Below are 18,266 nucleotides of genomic sequence, written 5' to 3'. Positions count from 1 at the left end.
GAGGAGCAGGGCGAGGGTGGGAAGGCGCTGATGCGGGGGTGAGGAGCAGGTGCGAGGGTGGGAAGGAGCCTGATGGGGGGGGGGGGGGGGGGGGGAGTGAGGGGGGGGGGGGGGGGGGGGGGGGGAGGGGGGGGGGGGGGGGGGGGGGTGAGGGGTGAGGAGGGGGGGGGGGAGCAGCCTGATGTGGGGAGTGAGGAGCAGGCGTGAGGGTGGGAAGAAGCCTGATCTTTGCACGGGCTGCCAGGCTTCTGGTTCACACAGCCCCAGGCCAGTTTCTAGAACCCTCGCTCTTGGCTAGGGGAAAGAGACCTTGCTGCGGAGTGGCAGGGCGGTGGGAGAGGCCAGGTCCCTCTCATCTCTCCTCCCTCACCTCCTGCCTTCCGGGCCCAGTCTGAAGGCAGCCACCCCTGATCCGGGGCTTGTAAGGTTGGGGGTGGGTTTCCTATCCCGGGCTCTCTGCATAGGCTCTAGTGGCTTCCCCTTTCCTCCACTCGGGAGCGGGAGGTGGCTCTTAGGGAGAAGGAAGGACATTGGGAGTAAGAATCTGGATGTGACTCAGTCCAGCTCTGTGTCCTTGGGCAGGTCACATGGCCTCTCTGAGCCTGGCTGAACCAGGGATAATCCACACCTCGTGGGGTCTCTGGAAGGCTTAACACAGTGCTAGGTTCCTGTGCTTTCTGGATCCGCCCTCTTGGCTAGCCAGATCCAGTCTCTTCAACTCTCTCCTCCTGAACTTCCTCTTTCAAGGCTGGGGTGGGGGGGACCCAAATATAGGGGGCTCTGCATGGCTGCCTCAGGATTAGATGCCCTGGTGGGAAAGGGGCTTCTGGCTTCAAGATCAATGTTTAACCGGATGTGCAAGTCAATATTTACCAGAAGAGAAAGCAATCTGAACAGGGGTTGGCTGAGAGTAAAGGTCCTGGTGGGAGGGGAGGGGAGGGGTGGGCTGGGCTGGCTGGAGTCTGGGCAGAGTGGGGAGCACCCGAGTGGGGCCAGAGGAGCGTCGTGTGTGGCAGCGAGGAGCCCGCAGAGGTACGAGGGGAGGGGCGGCTTGGCCTGCTCCTTGGGCGGGAGAGGAGGAGGGAGCTGCCTCCCTGGCTGAGGGGTCTCGGATTTATTCAGGAGGCCTGTCACTCCCCAGCCTCCTCTGGGACTTGAAAAACTGGAGCCTGTTCTTGGCAAGAAGATTCTAATGCCCAGGTCGGAGTTGGGGTCCTGGCCAAGGGCTCTTGTGTGGGATGGGGGTGGGGCCAGAGGTGACTGAAGGACCCTCCAGAACGGTTGGCCCTGAGATGGGGGTGGGCTGGGGGTAGACTGTGAGACCTGCTCTGACTTATCCTCCTGAGACTGACACCTGCCCTTCCCAGAGCCAGCCTGGGGCAGAGGCCTGTGATTCTCCTAAGTGCAGAGGTGGCTCTGGCCAGAGTCATTCACTGGGCTCTACTGCTGGGTCAAAAGGCAGCTCTCTGACCGCCTCGCCACCCCTGCTGAGACCTCAGGGCCTCACAGGTATGTCCAGCCTTGTGGGCAAGACCTGACCAGCCTGAGAAAGATGGGCTAGGGCTGGGCGTGGTGGCTCACGCCTGTAATCCCAGCACTTTGGGAGGCCGAGGCGGGCGGATCACCTGAGGTCGGGAGTTCGAGACCAGCCTGACCAACATGGAGAAACCCCATCTCTACTAAAAATACAAAATTAGCCGGGCATGGTGGCGCATGCCTGTAATCCCAGCTACTCGGGAGGCTGAGGCGGGAGAATCGCTTGAACCCGGGAGGTGGAGGTTGCAGTGAGCCGAGATAGTGCCACTACACTCCAGCCTGGGTGACAGAGTGAGACTCGGTCTTAAAAAAAAAAAAAAAAAAAAAAAGACGGGCTAAATGGATGCAGCAGCCTGGGCAGGAGCTCTGGGCTGGGAGCACTTCGGTGGAGGCTTCAGGGCAGGCTTCTCAGAAGAGGTGGCCTTGAGCCAAGCTGACCCCAGCCATCGGGGGAGTGCCAAGCATTGTACTCAGGGTTTACAAAGATGGTCTTATTTATTTATTTTTTTGAGACAGAGTCTTGCTCTGTCACCCAGGCTGGAGTGCAGTGGCACGATCATGGCTCACTGCAACCTCTGCCTCCCAGGTTCAAGCAGTTCTCTGCCTCAGCCTCCCGAGTAGCTGGGATTACAGGTGTGCACCACCACGCCCGGCTAATTTTTGTATTTTTAGTAGAGACGGGGTTTCACCATGTTGGCCAGGCTGGTCTTGAACTCCCGACCTCAGGTGATCCACCTGCCCCTGGCCTCCAAAAGTGCTGAGATTACAGGCTTGAGCCACCGTGCTTGGCCACAAAGATGGTCTTATGCTGGGCGCAGTGGCTCACGCCTGTAATCCCAGCACTTTGGGAGGCCGAGGCGGGCGGATCACCTGAGGTCGGGAGTTTGAGACCAGCCTGACTAACACGGAGAAACCCCGTTTCTACTAAGAAATACAAAATTAGTCAGGCATGGTGGTGCATGCCTGTAATCCCAGCTATTCGGGAGGCTGAAGCAGGAGAATCACTTGAACCCGGGAGGCAGAGGTTGCGGTGAGCCGAGATTGTGCCACTGCACTCCAGCCTGGGCGACGAGAGTGAAACTCCGTCTCAAAAAACAAACAAACCCCCCCCAAAAGACGGTTTTATTTTGGTCCTCACCACGCATGTGAGAGGAGTGAGGGACTTGTGCCACCGTTTTACAAGGTAAGGCCAAGCCTGGCGGAGTTACGGGAAGTGCCAAGGTCCTTTGGCAAGGGGCAGCCTGGATTCAGAGGCAGATCTGATTCACAGCACAAGGCCTTGAAGAATCAGAACGTTTTTGTTTTGGTATTTCCCTCCTATTCACCAAAACACCCTCAGTGCATGAATTGCATGAAATATGAAACACCAGAAACTAAAAAGGGGGAAGAAGCCAGGGCGGATGTCCCAGCTGCAGGAGTGGGAGCCGCTGCTCGTGTGTTTGGGATCCCCTCTGATTCTGGAGCCTGCTTCTTCCCCTTGGCAATCATGACCCAGGACTTGGCGGTATCTGTGATCGCATGGGTAGGACTCCCTGGCAGGCGTGGGGACGTGAGATGGGAGCAGAGCTTTCTGTCCCTGCCACAGGAACATGGCGCTGCTCTGGGGGCTCCTGGTGCTCAGCTGGTCCTGCCTGCAAGGCCCCTGCTCCGTGGTGAGGCTGGGCTGAAGTCAAGGTGGGGTGGGGTGGAGGGGTAAGAAGAGGGGCGTTGGCGTGGAGGGGCCCTCCTATCCTCATCCCTTTCTCCACAGTTCTCTCCTGTGAGCGCCATGGAGCCCTTGGGCCCGCAGGTACTGGGGAGTGAGGAGCCTGTGACGGGGGGAAGGCCCCGGGGATCTCACCGGTGGCTTGGGCAGGGTGGGGGGCCTGTGGGAAGGGTCGCTCTCCATCTGCTTGCTCCTTTCTGCAGCTAACTAGCGGGCCGACCCAGGAGAAGGTGCCCCCACTTACCCTCCTCAAGTTGGGCAACCAGGTACAACCAGGTGGGGCTGGGGAAGAGTGGGCGGGGCCAGAGGGAGGAGGGCCCATCAGCAGGGGTGCGGGGGCGGGGGCGCGTGCTGAGGCTGAGGCTCTGGAGTCCAGAGGCCAGTAGGGAGAGAGGGCGGGGAGGACTGAAGGTGGGCTCCAGGCCCCAGAATGCCAGTGCCCTCCGTCTGACGCTCCCTCTTCCCTGGGGCTGGGACAAGGCCCTGCTGTCCTCAGGCACAGGGGCTGTGACAAGGCCTTCAACACAGAACCTGGAGCTGACCCCTTGACCTCCCTGACCCCTGATCTGTCCCTGCAGGAGCCTGGTGGCCAGACTGCCCTGAAGAGTCCCCCAGGAGTCTGCAGCAGAGACCCCACCCCAGAGCAGACCCGCAGGCTGGCCCGCGCCATGATGGCCTTCACTGCCGACCTGTTCTCCCTGGTGGCTCAAACGTCCACCTGCCCCAACCTCATCCTGTCACCCCTGAGTGTGGCCCTGGCGCTGTCTCACCTGTCACTAGGTACCCTGGCACCACCTGTCCAGACCAAGAGAGCTGGGAGGCCAGCAGGACTCAGCACTCCCGTGGTTCTGCACGGGCAGTTCCTCCACCAGGGTCACGTGGCTGTTTGGTAAAAATGCAGATTCCTAGGCCGGGCGCAGTGGCTCACGCTTGTAATCCCAGCACTTTGGGAGGCTGAGGCGGGTGGATCACGAGGTCAGGAGTTCAAGACCAGCCTGGCCAACATGGTGAAACCCTGTCTCTACTAAAAATACAAAAAAATTAGCCGGGTGTGGTGGTGCTCACCTGTAATCCCAGCTACTCAGAAGGCTGAGGCACAGAAGGCTGAGGCAGAGAACTGTTTGAACCTGGGAGTTGGAGGTTACAGTGAGCCGAGATGGCACCACTGCACTCCAGCCTCGGCAACAGAGCAAGATTCCGTCTCAAACAACAACAACAAATGCAGATTCCTGGGCCCCCACCCATCCATCTGTGTGAATCAGATCTCAGGGACTGGGCCGGGGAATCTGCTTATTTACAAGTCCTCCTGGTGATTTTTTTTTTTTTTTTGAGACAGAGTCTTGCTCTGTTGCCCAGGCTGGAGTGTAGTAGTGTGATCTCAGCTCACTGCAACCTCCGCCTCCCGGGTTCAAGCAATTCTCCTGCCTCAGCCTCCCAAATAGCTGGGATCACAGGCACCAGCCACCATGCCCAGCTAATTTTTGTATTTTTAGTAGAGACGGGGTTTCACCATGTTGGCCAGGATGGTCTCGAACTCTCGACCTAAGGTGATCAACCTGCCCCAGCCTCCCAAAGTGCTGGGATTACAGGCGTGAGCCACCGCGGTCCGGCCCCTCCTGGTGATTCTTATGCAAGAGTTTGCTAGCTACACTATTTCCCACTGTGTTGGAGGGTCTCACTCTGGGAAACGGAAGCCCAGAGAGGGAAGGTAACTCGCGTGGGGTGAGGTCACCCAGCCTGTCAGTCACAGGGGTGAGAGTCATGCAGAGCAGATCGGTGGCTGTGGAAGGACAGTGTGTGGTGCCGTGGACGTGCTCGTCACGGGTATCCAGGAGAGACTGGAGTGGGCAGTGGTGGTGAGAAAGGACCTGCAGCTGGGCCTCAGCCTGTGCGATGCCCTCCAGGTGCTCAGAACCACACGCTGCAGAGGCTGCAACAGGTGCTGCATGCAGGCTCAGGGCCCTGCCTCCCCCATCTGCTGAGCCGCCTCTGCCAGAACCTGGGCCCCGGTGCATTCCGACTGGCTGCCAGGATGTACCTGCAGAAAGGTAGGTGCTGATGGCAGCGAGCTCCCTCAGTCCTGCCCTGGGTGGAGGAGGGTGAGAGAGAGGGGCTGGGCCTCTGGTGGCCAGTAGGAGTGTGTCTGGCTGTGGAGCCTCGAGCCCTGGGAACAGCCTGTGTTCCCTCCATGCAGGATTTGTCATCAAAGAAGATTTCCTGGAACAATCCGAACGGCTATTTGGGGCAAAGCCCGTGAGCCTGACGGGAAAGCAGGAAGATGACCTGGCAAACATCAACCAATGGGTGAAGGAGGCCACGGAGGGGAAGATTCAGGAATTCCTCTCTGAGTTGCCGGAAGACACCGTGTTGCTTCTCCTCAACGCCATCCACTTCCAGGGTGCGCTCCTCCTCCTCTCAGATCCCCCACCCTGTAGGCTGAGCTGGGATGTGCAGGCCTTTTTGTTTTTTTGAGACAAGTCTCGCTCTGTCACCCAGGCTGGAGTGCAGTGGCGCGATCTTGGCTCCCTGCAACCTCTGCCTCCTGGGTTGAAGCGATTCTCCTGGCTCGCTCAGCCTCCTGAGTAGCTGGGACTACAGGCATCCGCCACCACGCCCGGCTAATGTTTGTATTTTAGTAGAGCCAGGGGTTCACCATGTTGGCCAGGCTGGCCTTGAACTCCTGACCTCAGGTGATCTGCCCACCTCGGCCTCCCAAAGTGCTGGGATTACAGGCGTGAGCCACCGCACCCGGCCACGCAGTCTTTGTTCTGAGGGTCTCCTTTCTTCCTCAGTCCGGGCCACGAGGCAGGAGGCTGTCTGGGTGTGGTGGGGATGGGTGCCCAGGAGCCACATGAGTTGTTCTAGAGAGAATACCCTGGGAACAAATGGCCTGAAAAGATCCAGGAGGGGCCGGGTGCGGTGGCTCACACCTGTAATCCCAGCACTTTGGGTGGCCGAGGCAGGGAGATCACGAGGTCAGGAGATCGAGACCATCCTGGCTAACACAGTGAAACCCCGTCTCTACTAAAAATACAAAAAAATTAGCCGGCATGGTGGCGGGCGCTTGTAGTCCCAGCTACTCGGGAGGCTGAGGCAGGAGAATGGCGTGAACCCGGGAGGCGGTGGAGCTTGCAGTGAGCGGAGATCGTGTCACTGCACTCCAGCCTGGGCGACAGAGCAAGACTCCGTCTCAAAAAAAAAAAAAAAAAAAAGATCCAGGAGGAGGTTCCTAGGAGAATTGCAGGGGTTGGGGAAAACACGAGCCCAGATTTCAAAAATGCTACGGGAAAGAGACCTTACATCAATTGGATGCCAGCTAGCATTCCCTGGGATCTTGGCCTTCAACGCTCTCTCATCCTTGAATGGATTCTGGGTGGGATGGGCAACTGGCTGGGGTTGCAGAGCCCAAGCTGGTCCCCGTTGATGTGACCCCTGCCCTCTGCCCCAAGCTGGTCCCTGTTGACGTGACCCCTGCCCTCTGCCCCAAGCTGGTCCCCGTCGACGTGACCCCTGCCCTCTGCTGGGTTTCAGGTTTCTGGAGGAACAAGTTTGACCCAAGCCTCACCCAGAAAGACTCCTTCCACCTGGACGAGCAGTTCACGGTGCCCGTGGAAATGATGCAAGCCCGCACGTACCCGCTGCGCTGGTTCTTGCTGGAGCAGCCTGAGATCCAGGTCACCCTTGCTTGTCCAGCAGGCTGGGCCTGAGGCTGGGAGGTGGGGAAGGGAGGGGCAGGCTGTGGAGCAGGCACAGGGATAGGGGGAGGCTGTCTCGCCTTCCTTGCCGCCATGTCCCCTAGGCAGGCAGCTGCAAAAGGTGCCATGATCCCCCGTCATCCCCGGCGGGAGGACTGAGGCTCCACGCTCTTTGAGGTTCAGTAATTCAGTGAAAATATATTGGGCATTTGCTGTATTCCAGATACTGTTCTAAGCACTAGGGTTTTTGTGGAGCACGAGGGAGGCCAGGTCTCTGCTCTTAGGAGGGAGGGCACACAGTGCAGCAGTGAATGGACATCAACACAGGAATTCCAGACGGTGGGAAGTGCTGTGGAGGGAAAGCTGAAAAAGAAGGTGATTTTGGCTGGGTGCAGTGGCTCACGCCTGTAATCCCAGCACTTTGGGAGGCCCAGGCAGGTGTATCATAAGGTCAGGAGTTCGAGACCAGCCTGGCCAAGATGTGAAACCCCGTTTCTACTAAAAATACAAAAATTAGCCAGGCGTGGTGGCAGGTGCCTATAATCCCAGCTACTCCGGAGGCTGAGGCAGGAGAATCACTTGAACCCGGGAGGCAAAGGTTGCAGTGAGCCGTGATTTTGAGGTCAGGAGTTCGAGACCAGCCTGACCAACATAGCAAAGCCCCATCTCTACTGAAAATACAAAAATTAGCCAGCCATGGTGGCGGGCGCCTGTAATCCCAGCTACTCTGGAGGCTGAGGCAGGAGAATCACTTGAACCCGGGAGACAGAGGCTGCAGTGGGCTGAGATCGCACTGCTGCACTCCAGCCTGGGAGACAGATTGAGACTCCAACTCAGAAAAAACAAAGGCTGGCCTTGAACTCCTGACCTCAGGTGATCTGCCCACCTCAGCCTCCCTAAGTGCTGGGATTACAGGCATGAGCCACCATGCCTGGCCTTATTTAGGCATTTAAGAGTGGTAAGGGAGAATTCTGTGAGGAGGGGGCATTGAATTGAGACTCAGGTGACCATTGTTGATACGGGTTTTTATTACAAGGGCCCACAGACTTTGGGGCAGCACAGGGACCACCCCACGGCCATGCAGCCACTCAGGGTCTCTGCAGCCCCCAGCCTGGGAGATTCCACGGGGCCCTCACACAGTGCTCCTTAGAAGGGAGGATCTGATTGGATTGGATCTCTCAGTATCCTGTGTCAAACATTCTGATTGGATAAACTTCTTTTTTTTTTTTTTTTGAGACGGAGTCTTGCTCTGTCGCCCAGGCTGGAGTGCAGTGGCGCGATCTCGGCTCACTGCAAGCTCCGCCTCCCGGGTTCATGTCATTCTCCTGCCTCAGCCTCCCGAGTAGCTGAGACTACAGGCGCCTGCCACCACGCCCGGATAATTTTTTGTATTTTCAGTAGAGACGGGGTTTCACCGTGTTAGGCAGGATGGTCTCGATCTCCTGACCTTGTGATCCACCTGCCTCGGCCTCCCAAAGTGCTGGGATTACAGGTGTGAGCCACCGCGCCAGGCCCTGTTTTTTTTTTTTTTTTTTTGAGACAGAGTCTTGCTCTGTCACCCAGGCTGGAGTGCAGTGGCTCGATCTCGGCTCACTGCAGCCCCTGCCTCCTGGGTTCAAGCCACTCTCCTGCCTCAACCTCTCAAGTAGCTGGGAGTACAGGCATGCACCACCACGCCTGGCTACTTTTGTTTGTTTGTTTGTTTTTGAGATGGAGTTTCGCTCTGTCTCCCAGACTGGAGTGCAGTGGCACGATCTCGGTTCACTGCAATCTCCACCTCCTGGGTTCAAGCGATTCTCCTGCCTCAGCCTCCCGAGTAGCTGGGACTACAGGCGCCCGCCACCATGCCCAGCTAATTTTTGTATTTTTAGTAGAGATGGGGTTTCACCGTATTGGCCAGGATGGTCTCAATCTCCTGACCTCGTGATCCGCCTGCCTCAGCCTCCCAAAGTGCTGGGATTACAGGTGTGAGCCACCTCGCCTGGCCAATTTTTGTATTTTTTTTTAGTAGAGACAGGTTTCACCATGTTGGCCAGGCTGATCTCAAACTCCTGACCTCAAGTGATCCATCTGCCTTGGCCTCCCAAAGTGCTGGGATTACAGGTGCGAGCCACTGCGCCCAGCTCTGATTGGATAAAATTCTGTGCCAGGCTGTCTCAGGTGTGGCCTCCCTTGCTTCTAGCCTAAATGTGGTCCCCTTGGCCTGGGCATTGATCCCCAGGCCAGACAGCTGTGGCTGAGATGGCTGTTTGGTAGCTTCCTAAGGCAAGTGTGACACAGAGCACAGCCACTTCTGCAGGGAGGAGCCAGAAGCCACTTGGGCAGCCCTCCTGGGAGGGGGCTGTGGGCGAGGCTGGCCCGGGATCACGTCCTGGCTTCCCTGCAGCTCACTCTGACAGGCCAGCCTGATCCGCCTCCCCAGCGGCTCCCCTTTCCTGCTTCCCCTTCCCTCCAGGCTGTATCCTGCACACTCTTCCTTCATCTTTTGTCTCCTTTCCTTGGGCCCCCTTAGCCTTTCTTGTCCTCAGGCCCTCTGCAGACAGGCCCAAACAGCCAGAACCCAGGGCTTATCCTCCCACGGGCAGGGGTTCTCCACACGGGCACTCTGCCTGGAACCCAAGGAGTCACAGCTGCAGGAGGCCCTGGAGCCCTGTGGTGTCCACACAGCTTTTGCTGCAGAATCCCTCCAAATCAAATCTTAATGGCCGGGCGTGGTGGCTCATGCCTGTAATCCCAGCACTATGGGAGGCCGAGGCAGGTGGATTACCTGAGGTCTGGAGTTTGAGACCAGCCTGGACAACATGGTGAAACCCCGTCTCTACTAAAAATACAACAATTGGCCAGGTGAGATGGTGAGCATCTGTAGTCCCAGCTACTTCGGAGGCTGAGGCAGGAGAATCACTTGAACCGGGCAGGCAGAGGTTGCAGTGAGCCAAGATCACACCACTGCACTCCAGCCTGGGCAATAAGAGTGAAACTCTGTCTTGAAAAAAAAAAAAAAAAGAGGCTGGGTGCGGTTTACAGGCTCACGCCTGTAATCCCAGCACTTTGGGAGGTGGAGGCAGGTGGATCACGAGGTCAGGAGATCGAGACCATCCTGGCTAACACGGTGAAACCCCGTCTCTTCTAAAAATACAAAAAATTACCTGAGCGTGGTGGCGGGCGCCTGTAGTCCCGGCTACTCGGGAGGCTGAGGCAGGAGAATGACGTGAACCCAGGAGGCGGAGCTTGCAGTGAGCCGAGATCGTGCCACTGCACTCCAGCCTGGGTGACAGGGCGAGACTAATCTCAAAAAAAAAAGAGGCCGGGCGCAGTGGCTCATGCTTGTAATCCCAGCACTTTGGGAGGCCGAGGCGGGCGGATCACGAGGTCAGGAGATCGAGACCACGGTGAAACCCCGTCTCTATTAAAAATAAAAAAAATTAGCCGGGCGTGGTGGCGGGCGCCTGTAGTCCCAGCTACTCGGAGAGTCTGAGGCAGGAGAATGGCGTGAACCCGGGAGGCGGAGCTTGCAGTGAGCCGAGATCGCGCCACTGCACTCCAGCCTGGGCGACAGAGCAAGACTCTGTGTCAAAAAAAAAACAAAAAACAAATCTTAAGCCAAATCACAATATATATACACAGCTGGCAAAGTCACAAGAGGGAGGTGAGGGAGGGTGGAGAGGGCAGCACTCGGCAGTGACTCACCCACAGAACCCAGCTGTGGTATGACAGCCAGTGACCCTGTCTATGGTACATTTGGAGAAGCTGAGACAAAGGTGATTCCTTACGCTGGGTCACATGGCCAGCTGGTAGCCGGTGAAGAGAGAGAAAACCAGGTATTGAGCAGTGTCTGTGACAGTGGACGCTGCTAGAACTTTTTTTTTTTTTTTTGAGGAGTCTCGCTCTGTCGCCCAGGCTGGAGTGCAGTGGCGTGATCTCGGCTCACTGCAGGCTCCGCCCCCCGGGGTTCACGCCATTCTCCTGCCTCAGCCTCTCCAAGTAGCTGGGACTACAGGCGCCCGCCAACACGCCTGGCTAATTTTTTGTATTTTTAGTAGAGACGGGGTTTCACCGTGTTAGCCAGGCTGGTCTCGATCTCCTGACCTCGTGATCCGCCCGCCTCGGCCTCCCAAAGTGCTGGGATTACAGGCGTGAGCCACTGCGCCCGGCCTTTTTTTTTTTTTTTTTTTTTTTGAGACAGATTTTCACTCCTGTCCCCCAGGCTGGAGTGCAGTGGCACGATCTCAGCTCACTGCAACCTCTGCCACCAGGTTCAAGTGATTCTCCTGCCTCAGCCTCCCGAGTAGCTGCAATTACAGGCGCCCATCACCATGCCCAGCTCATTTTTGTATTTTTAGTAGAGATGAGGTTTCACCATGTTGGTCAGGCTGGTCTTGAACTCCTGACCTCAGGTGATCTGCCTGCCTCGGCCTCCCACCGTGCTGGGATGACAGGTGTGAGCCCCCGCGCCCAGCCACACTGCTAGAAACTTTAAAAGCATCTCATTCGGTTACGTGTCCGCCTGCAGTGGGACGGGTAGTGTGACTGCACCTCACAGTGAGGAAGTGGAGGAGCAGTGGGTCAGTCACACGCCTGGCAGGATGGCCAGGAGCCCCGTCGGCTGCCTTAGGAGCACCTGCCGGCCCCGCCCCCACTTAGCTTCGGGGCTTTCCGTCCTCATGCTCTTCCCTTCCCTTTTCTGTAGGTGGCTCATTTCCCCTTTAAGAACAACATGAGCTTTGTGGTCCTTGTACCCACCCACTTTGAGTGGAACGTGTCCCAGGTACTGGCCAACCTGAGTTGGGACGCCCTGCACCCACCTTCGGTGTGGGAGAGACCCACCAAGGTCCGGCTGCCTAAGCTGTATCTGAAACACCAAATGGACCTGGTGGCCACCCTCAGCCGGCTGGGTAAGGAGGAGGGCGCGGGCCAGCCCCCGAGGTCAGGCCGGGCAGGGCGGGTAAGGAGGAAGCCTCTGGCTGGCAGTGGAGCTGAGTCAGAGCGGCCCTGTGTCTTGCTCTTTTCCAGGGCTTCTGGAGCGGGGAGAGGGTTGGATATGAGCCCCCGGACCCTCTGTCCTAGTGCAAGTTGGGGTGGCCCAGGGAATGGGGATCTGCTTTGCTGCTCAAGACCTAGCATTGCAAGGAGAGTCTGGGTAGCACGTGAGCCTTGCTGGCTCCCCTGGAAGGGGAAGGAGGAGAAGCTGGGGTGTCACACTGTTAAAGAAATGCTGGGTGGAGTGGCTCATGCCTGTAATCCCAGCACGTTGGGAAGCTGAAGTGGGTGGACTGCTTGAGCCCGGGAGTTCGAGACCAGCCTGTGCAACACAGTGAAACCCCATCTCTACAAAACATACAAAAATTAGCCAGGTGTGGTGCATGCTACTGGGGAGGTTGCGGTGGGAGGAGCTCTTGAACCCAGGCGGCTGAGGCTGCAGTGAGCTGTAATTGTGCCACTGCACTCCAGCCTCAGCAACAGAACGAAGACCTTGTCTCAAAAACGAAAATAAAGGCCGGGCATGGTGGCTCACGCCTGTAATCCCAGCACTTTGGGAGGCCAAAGCGGGTGGATCACCTGAGGCCAGGAGTTCGAGACCAGCCTGGCCAACATGGCGAAACCCCATCTCCACTAAAAATACAAAACTTAGCCGGGCGTGGTGGCGGACGCCTGTAATCCCAGCTACTCGGGAGGCTGAGGCAGGAGAATCGCTTGAACCTGGGAGGAGGAGGTTGCAGTGAGCTGAGATCGCGCCACTGTACTCCAGCCTGGATGACAGAGTGAGACTCCATCTCAAAAAAAATTATAATAACTAAAATAAATAAATAAAGCATCTATCCTTCAGCCATTTGCTAAGCAGCTGCTGTATTCCAGGGACTGTACCAGGCACCGGGAGCCCACCACTTATAAACAGCTGAGTCTAATGGGGTGGGCAGATGAGCAATCACATACTTACTACCGCATAAGCGATAAGACAGAGAGGGCTTCTCTCCAGCTCACCTGGGAGAACACTGAAAATGTACCTTGGCTGGACTTTAGAGCTGGGGATCAGGGAAGGCTTCCTGGAGGAGGTGATGTTTAAGCTGAGACTTGGAAACCAAATAGGAATGAAGCAGGGATCTGTGGGTTCAAGCCGTTCCCTGGCCGGGATCTCAGACACCCTCCCAAGCAGCTCCAGGAGCCTGTGGGGCCAAGGGCAGCTCTGACCCGCCGTCTCTGGCCTTGGGCAGGCCTGCAGGAGTTGTTCCAGGCCCCGGACCTGCGTGGGATCTCCGAGCAGAGCCTGGTGGTGTCTGGCATGCAGCACCAGTCCACGCTGGAGCTCAGCGAGGTCGGCGTGGAGGCGGCGGCGGCCACCAGCATTGCCATGTCCCGCATGTCCCTGTCCTCCTTCAGCGTGAACCGTCCCTTCCTCTTCTTCATCTTCGAGGACACCACAGGCCTTCCCCTCTTCGTGGGCAGCGTGAGGAACCCCAACCCCAGTGCACCGAGGGAGTTCAAGGAACAGCAGGATTCCCCGGGGAACAGGGACTTCCTCCAGAGCCTGAAGGGCTTCCCCCGCGGAGACAAGCTTTTCGGCCCTGACTTGAAACTCGCGCCCCCCTTGGAGGAGGATTACCCCCAGTTTGGCAGCCCCAAGTGAGGGGCCGTGGCTGTGGCATCCAGAGTCCCTGCCTGGACCAGCGTCTCCACTCATGTGACTCTTTCCAATCTGCTTTGTGGCACTGGGGCAGGGGCCGGGGACAGTCTGGGAGAGGCCATTCTTTCCCAACACCTCTTGGGGAGTTTAGGGTGGGGGGTGGCGGGGAGGAGGGCAGGCATCGGGGAGCCGGGAGCCTGACCCTCATCTTTCTTCCAAACGGGCTCAGAGGGTGTCCTGCGCCGGGGCCTGGGCAGGAGGGAGGTGCTTCTAATTCTGCCAGGAGATCCAGGTTAGCTGCTCCCCATGTCAGCTGGGACACCCCGACTTTTGTTTACCAGAGAAAAAGGGAGGGGGAGAGGGCTGCCTTTGGACTTGTCCCAGGACACCTAAGCTAGGGCGGGGAGAGACGGGCCCTGGTGGTGGCTCGGAGGGCAGAGCGTTGTCCTCAGCCCCACGTGGAACTCGTGTCTGGCACAGCCTGGCCGTGGCCATCAGCCTCCATCCTACCCCCTGCGCCTTGTCACCCCAGGCTTCCCATGGCTCCTGGAGATCCCAACACTGCCAGCACTTCCCTTCCTTCCTCTCTCCTGTCTCCCTCCTCTGCCCGGGAGCTCAGAAACTGAGGCAGGGAAGGATCCCATGGGCTCCTTAAGGCTGTTTTGTAAGGTTTTTGTAGTGATTTTTATGCCACCTGAATAAAGAATGAATGGGCCTGGCTGGTTTGATGTCACCATTCTGAGCATGGGTGGGGACAAGTGAGGATCGGGGGGAAAGGTAGGGAAGCGGCTGCAGGGTGGACTGTGCTGAGGAACCCTGGGCCCAGCAGGGGCGGCAGCCCACACAGTGCCACGTTTGGCCTCTGGTCGCTCGCCAGGCATCCTCCTCTGCATGGTCCCCTCTGACCTCGCTAGCCCTCCCCCGGGACACCTCCACGCCAGCCTGGCTCTCCACCCCGTGGTCCCCTCTGACCTCGCCAGCCCTCCCCTGGGACACCTCCACGCCAGCCTGCCTCTGCTCCTGGCCTCCTCTTCTCTCTATGCCTCAGGCAGCCGGCAACAAGGGCGGCTCAGAATAGCGCCAGCCTCCTGGTTTGGGAGAAGAACTGGCAATTACGGAGTTTGTGGAGCTTCTAATTACACACCAGCCCCTCTGCCAGGAGCTGGCGCCCGCCGGCCGGGGGCAGGCTGCCGGGAGTACCCGGCTCCAGCTGGAGACAGTCAGTGTCTGAGGATTTGGGGGAAGCAGGTGGGGAAACCTTGGCACAGGGCTGACACCTTCCTCTGTGCCAGGGCCCAGGAGCTGGGGCAGCGTGGGTGTCCATGTGGGTGGGCACGCTTCCCTGCTGGGGGTGCAGGGGGTCCACGTGGCAGTGGCCACCTGGAGCCCTAATGTGCAGTGGTTAAGAGCAAGTCCCTGGAAGTCAGAGAGGCCTGGCATGGAGTCTTTGCTTCTTGCAAACGAGCAGTGTGGAGAGAGAGAGAATCAATCAACAAAGAGAAATAACACGGTCTGTCCGAGGATGCGCTGCCGGAGGGCAATGGTGCAGGTGAAGTGGGGAAGGGGGCGGCGCCGGGAAGAAAAGTCTTGTGAGAAGGTGACAGGGGAGCAGAGCCTCGAAGGGGACGAAGGAGGGCACTGTGGAGGTCCCGGCGAAGCGTGGCCTGGCCGAGGAACGGCATGTGCAGAGGTCCTGCCAGGAGCTCAAGACACACGGGACGTTGAGGCTGGAGTGGAGAGTGAGCAGGAGGAGGAGGAGGAGTCAGAAGCTCAGGACAGATCCTTTAGGCTCTAGGGACACGATAAATAAGCACTGCGGTTTTTGTCTTGTCAAATCTGTCCTTTTTATTTTTTTGAAAGAGTCTTGCTCTGTAGCCCAGGCTGGAGTGCAGCAGTGCGACCTCGGCTCACTGCAACCTCTGCCTCCCGGGTCCAAGCAATTCTCCTGCCTCAGCCTCCCGAGTAGTTGAGATTACAGGCGTCCGCCACCACGCACTGCTAATTTTTGTATTTTAGTAGAGACGGGGTTTTGCCATGTTGGCCAGGCTGGTCTCGAACTCCTGACCTCAGGTGATCCGCCTACCTCGGCCTCCCACAGTGGTGTGAGCCACTATGCCCTGCAGCACTTGCCCAGTCTTTCTCAGCGTTCCCCTCCTCTCCACTGCAGCTCCCAGTGCCCCGGCCTGGGCCTCGTCTTCACTTCCTGGGATCCCTGACATTGCCCGCTAGGCTCTCCCTGTCTCTGGTCTGGTTGCCTTCACTGTAACCTCCACCCAGCAGGTGCCTCTTCAGCACCTCCCGTGAACCCAGCAGAACACCAAGCCCTGGGGATCAGCAACGAACAGGCAGACGCTGCACTCCAGCCTGGGCGACAGAGCGAGACTCCGCCTGAAAACAAAAAAAAAGGACCAGGCCGGGCACAATGGCTCATGCCTGTAATCCCAGCACTTTGGGAGGCCGAGGCGGGTGGATCATGAGGTCAGGAGCTCAAGACCAGCCTGGCCAACATGGTGAAACCCTGTCTCTACTGAAAAATACAAAAATTAGCTGGGTGTGGTGGTGGGCGCCTGTAGTCCCAGCTACTCGGGAGGCTGAGGCAGGAGAATGGCATGAACCCAGGAGGCGGAGTTTGCAGTGAATCGAGATCGCGCCACTGCACTCCAGCCTGGGCGACAGAGCAAGACTATGCCTCAAAAAAAAAAAAAAAAAAAAAAAAGGGACCAGATATAGAAAACAGAAGGAGACATACTATGAAGGAAATTGGAGAGCTTTTGGGATACTGAGTAACTCAGGGGAGGCCTTTCCCAGGGGACATTTAGCTGAGAGATAGAGTATGAAGACCTCACCGTTCAGAAACACGGGAAGAGGCAGCAGCCCGGGCAAAGGCCTTTGGGGCAGGAAAGGGCTTGGATCACTGGAGAAGCAGAAAGATGGCCAGTGTGACCAGAGTGTGACAAAGTCAGAGAAAACTGGGAAGATGGAGCTGGAGACACAGGTGGGGCCAGATCACGAGGGTCCTTGCAGACCAGAGCAAGTGTTTGGATTTTATTCCAAGTATGAAGGGAAGCTGCTGAAGGGTGTTTTCCTTTACAATTTTTCGTTGAAATATAATATGCAAAGTACACAAGTCTTAACTATACGTAAGCTTAATGAATGTTTCCATGAACCAAATACCGCTGTGCAACCATCACCAGCTCAAGACACGAACCCCTCTCCCTCCTCCTGACTGCCAGTAACATAGTGGTTCAGCTCAAGAAACAGAACTCTTCTGACTTCCCGTAACATAGCGGGTTTTTTGTTTTTTGGTTTTTTTTTAAGAGACAAGGTCTTGCTCTGTCGCCCAGGCTGGATGGAGTGCAGTGGTGCGATCACAGCTCACGGCAGCCTCGACATCCTGGGCTCAAGCAACCATCCTGCCTTGGCCTCCCAAATGTTGGGATTATAGGCATGAGCCACTGTGCCTGGGATCTATTCATCTTTAACGTCAAGCAGGCAATTGAATATTTGATCAGGGATAGAATTGTCTATTTGGGGGTACGCAGATGCGCTTCATGTCATGGAACTGGGCCGGGCGTGGTGGCTCACGCCTATAATCCCAGCACTTTGGGAGGCCGAGGCAGGCAGATCACTTGAGGTCAGGAATTCGAGACCAGCCTGGCTAACACAATGAAACCCCGTCTCTACTAAAAATACAAAAAATTAGCCGGGCACGGTGGTTCATGCCTGTAATCCCAGCCAGTCAGGAGGCTGAGGCAGGAGAATCACTTGAATCCGGGAGGTGGAGGTTGCAGTGAGCCAAGATGGTGCTTCTGCACTCCAGCCTGGGGGACAGAGTGAGACTCCATCTCACAAAAAAAGAAGAAGGCGGGGAAGGATCCTTGAGGGCCGGACACGCTGACCCTGCAGGAGACGACACATGCTTCTCACAGGGGTCGGACAAAAGAGAACTCTTCTGTATAATTTATGATTTTAAGATTTTTATTTGTTACTATTTTTTATAGAGGCACGCATTTTTCACCATGTGGCCCAGGCCGGTCTCCAACTCCTGGGCTCAAGTGTGCTGGGATTATAGGCATGAGTCACCACACCTGGCCCAGAAACTTTACTAAGGACTTATTTAAATGATTTGCTTATTTGTGAATAGGTATTTTGTTCACGTGGTTCACAACTCAAAAGCAACAAAAAGCACCCAGTGAAAAGCCTTCCTCTCATTCTGATTTCCAGTCACTGGATTCTACTCTTGGGATGCAGTGTTTTTAATCTCTTTTTTTGTATCCTTTTGGAAATAGTATTCTGCTTAAAAAGCAAATACAGGCCGGGTATGGTGGCTCACCCCTGTAATCCTGGCACTTTGGGAGGCCGAGGCAGGTGGTCACCTAAGGTCAGGAGTTCAAGACCAGCCTGGCCAATATGGTGAAACCCTGTCTGTACCAAAAAAAAAAAAAAAAAAAATTAACTGGGCGTGGTGGAGTGTTCCTGTAATCCCAGCTACTCAGGAGGCTGAGGCAGGAGAATCGCTCGAACCTGGGAGGCAGAGGTTGCAGTGAGCTGAGATTGTGCCACTGCACTGCAGCCTGGGCCACAGAGCAAGGCTCCATCTCAAAAAAACAAAACAAAACAAAACAAAAGCTAATACAAACACACATATACAACAGGCAAAACTACAAACATTTTATTTTATTATTATTATTTTTAGTAGAGACAGGGTTTC

The 18,266-nt window shown here is 56.7% G+C and overlaps 1 protein-coding gene across 3 annotated transcripts; it reads left to right on the top strand.

The window, feature by feature from the left end:
• Positions 1-968: 968 nt before the first annotated feature.
• SERPINF2 (serpin family F member 2) lies at positions 969-14,270 on the top strand. 3 transcript variants are annotated; one of them, XM_030800493.1, is made up of 10 exons: positions 969-1,032; positions 3,122-3,188; positions 3,287-3,325; positions 3,445-3,507; positions 3,820-4,021; positions 5,146-5,289; positions 5,436-5,639; positions 6,773-6,915; positions 11,624-11,828; positions 13,146-14,270. In XM_030800493.1, exons 2-10 carry the CDS (start codon positions 3,126-3,128, stop codon positions 13,556-13,558), a joined length of 1,476 nt encoding a protein of 491 aa, XP_030656353.1. In that variant the 5' UTR covers positions 969-1,032; positions 3,122-3,125; the 3' UTR covers positions 13,559-14,270. The 3 variants fall into 3 exon arrangements, with proteins under 3 accessions (XP_030656353.1, XP_030656354.1, XP_030656352.1); XM_030800492.1 differs by lacking the exon at positions 969-1,032 and adding an exon at positions 1,156-1,200; XM_030800494.1 differs by lacking the exon at positions 3,820-4,021 and having other exon boundaries at positions 992-1,032; positions 3,445-3,517.
• The last annotated feature ends 3,996 nt before the right edge of the window (positions 14,271-18,266 follow it).

Source organism: Nomascus leucogenys, chromosome 19, assembly GCF_006542625.1.
Source record: "Nomascus leucogenys isolate Asia chromosome 19, Asia_NLE_v1, whole genome shotgun sequence".
Taxonomy (NCBI): Eukaryota; Metazoa; Chordata; class Mammalia; order Primates; family Hylobatidae; genus Nomascus; species Nomascus leucogenys.
This window is presented reverse-complemented; position numbering and strand designations above follow the sequence as displayed.